This window comes from Penaeus monodon, chromosome 29 (assembly GCF_015228065.2).
Source record: "Penaeus monodon isolate SGIC_2016 chromosome 29, NSTDA_Pmon_1, whole genome shotgun sequence".
Lineage (NCBI taxonomy): Eukaryota > Metazoa > Arthropoda > Malacostraca > Decapoda > Penaeidae > Penaeus > Penaeus monodon.
Window position 1 is genome coordinate 28,566,825 of NC_051414.1, and position 509 is coordinate 28,567,333.

At 38.7% G+C, this 509-nt stretch overlaps 1 protein-coding gene across 1 annotated transcript in view; it reads left to right on the forward strand.

Moving 5' to 3' along the window:
- LOC119592111 (prolyl 4-hydroxylase subunit alpha-3-like) overlaps window positions 1–509 on the forward strand; it is an 8,619-nt gene that overhangs the window by 1,572 nt on the left and 6,538 nt on the right. The window contains exon 3 of the mRNA XM_037940931.1: window positions 37–206. Within this exon, the coding sequence (XP_037796859.1) occupies window positions 37–206 (170 nt within the window). The remainder of the gene's footprint in view (window positions 1–36; window positions 207–509) is intronic.

Genomic DNA, 509 nt, shown 5'->3' on the forward strand with positions numbered 1-509 from the left:
AAAAAAATTACAATAACAAATACACATCATCCACAGATACCTCGAGTCCTACGCCGGGATGACACTGGACGCGATGGGAGTGGGCGGAGATGTACTCAACGAGGCAATTTTGGGAAACCCTTTGCACGTGTACGCCCTCATCAAGCGCTTGGTTCTCTACTGGCCTCGCCTTCAGGATGTCGTTTACAATACTACCAAGGCCAAAGGTATAGAGACTTGGGATATTATTGGTTGAGTAGAGAGGAAAAATCGTGCACGATAGTACCTAGGCCAAAGGTATAATGACTTGGGGTATTATTGGTAGAGTTGAGGTTGAGGAATTAAATGAGACATTTCAAGAGTGAAATGTATAGATATTTGAAATAATAGCGGTTGAATAGAGAAATTAAATGAGATATTGTTTAAATTACTATGGTATAGTAATTTGAAATAATCGCGGATAAGAGAAATAAGAGAGAAATATATCGTATGCAATACTACAAAAGCTGAAGAAAGAGAAAGCTGAAATA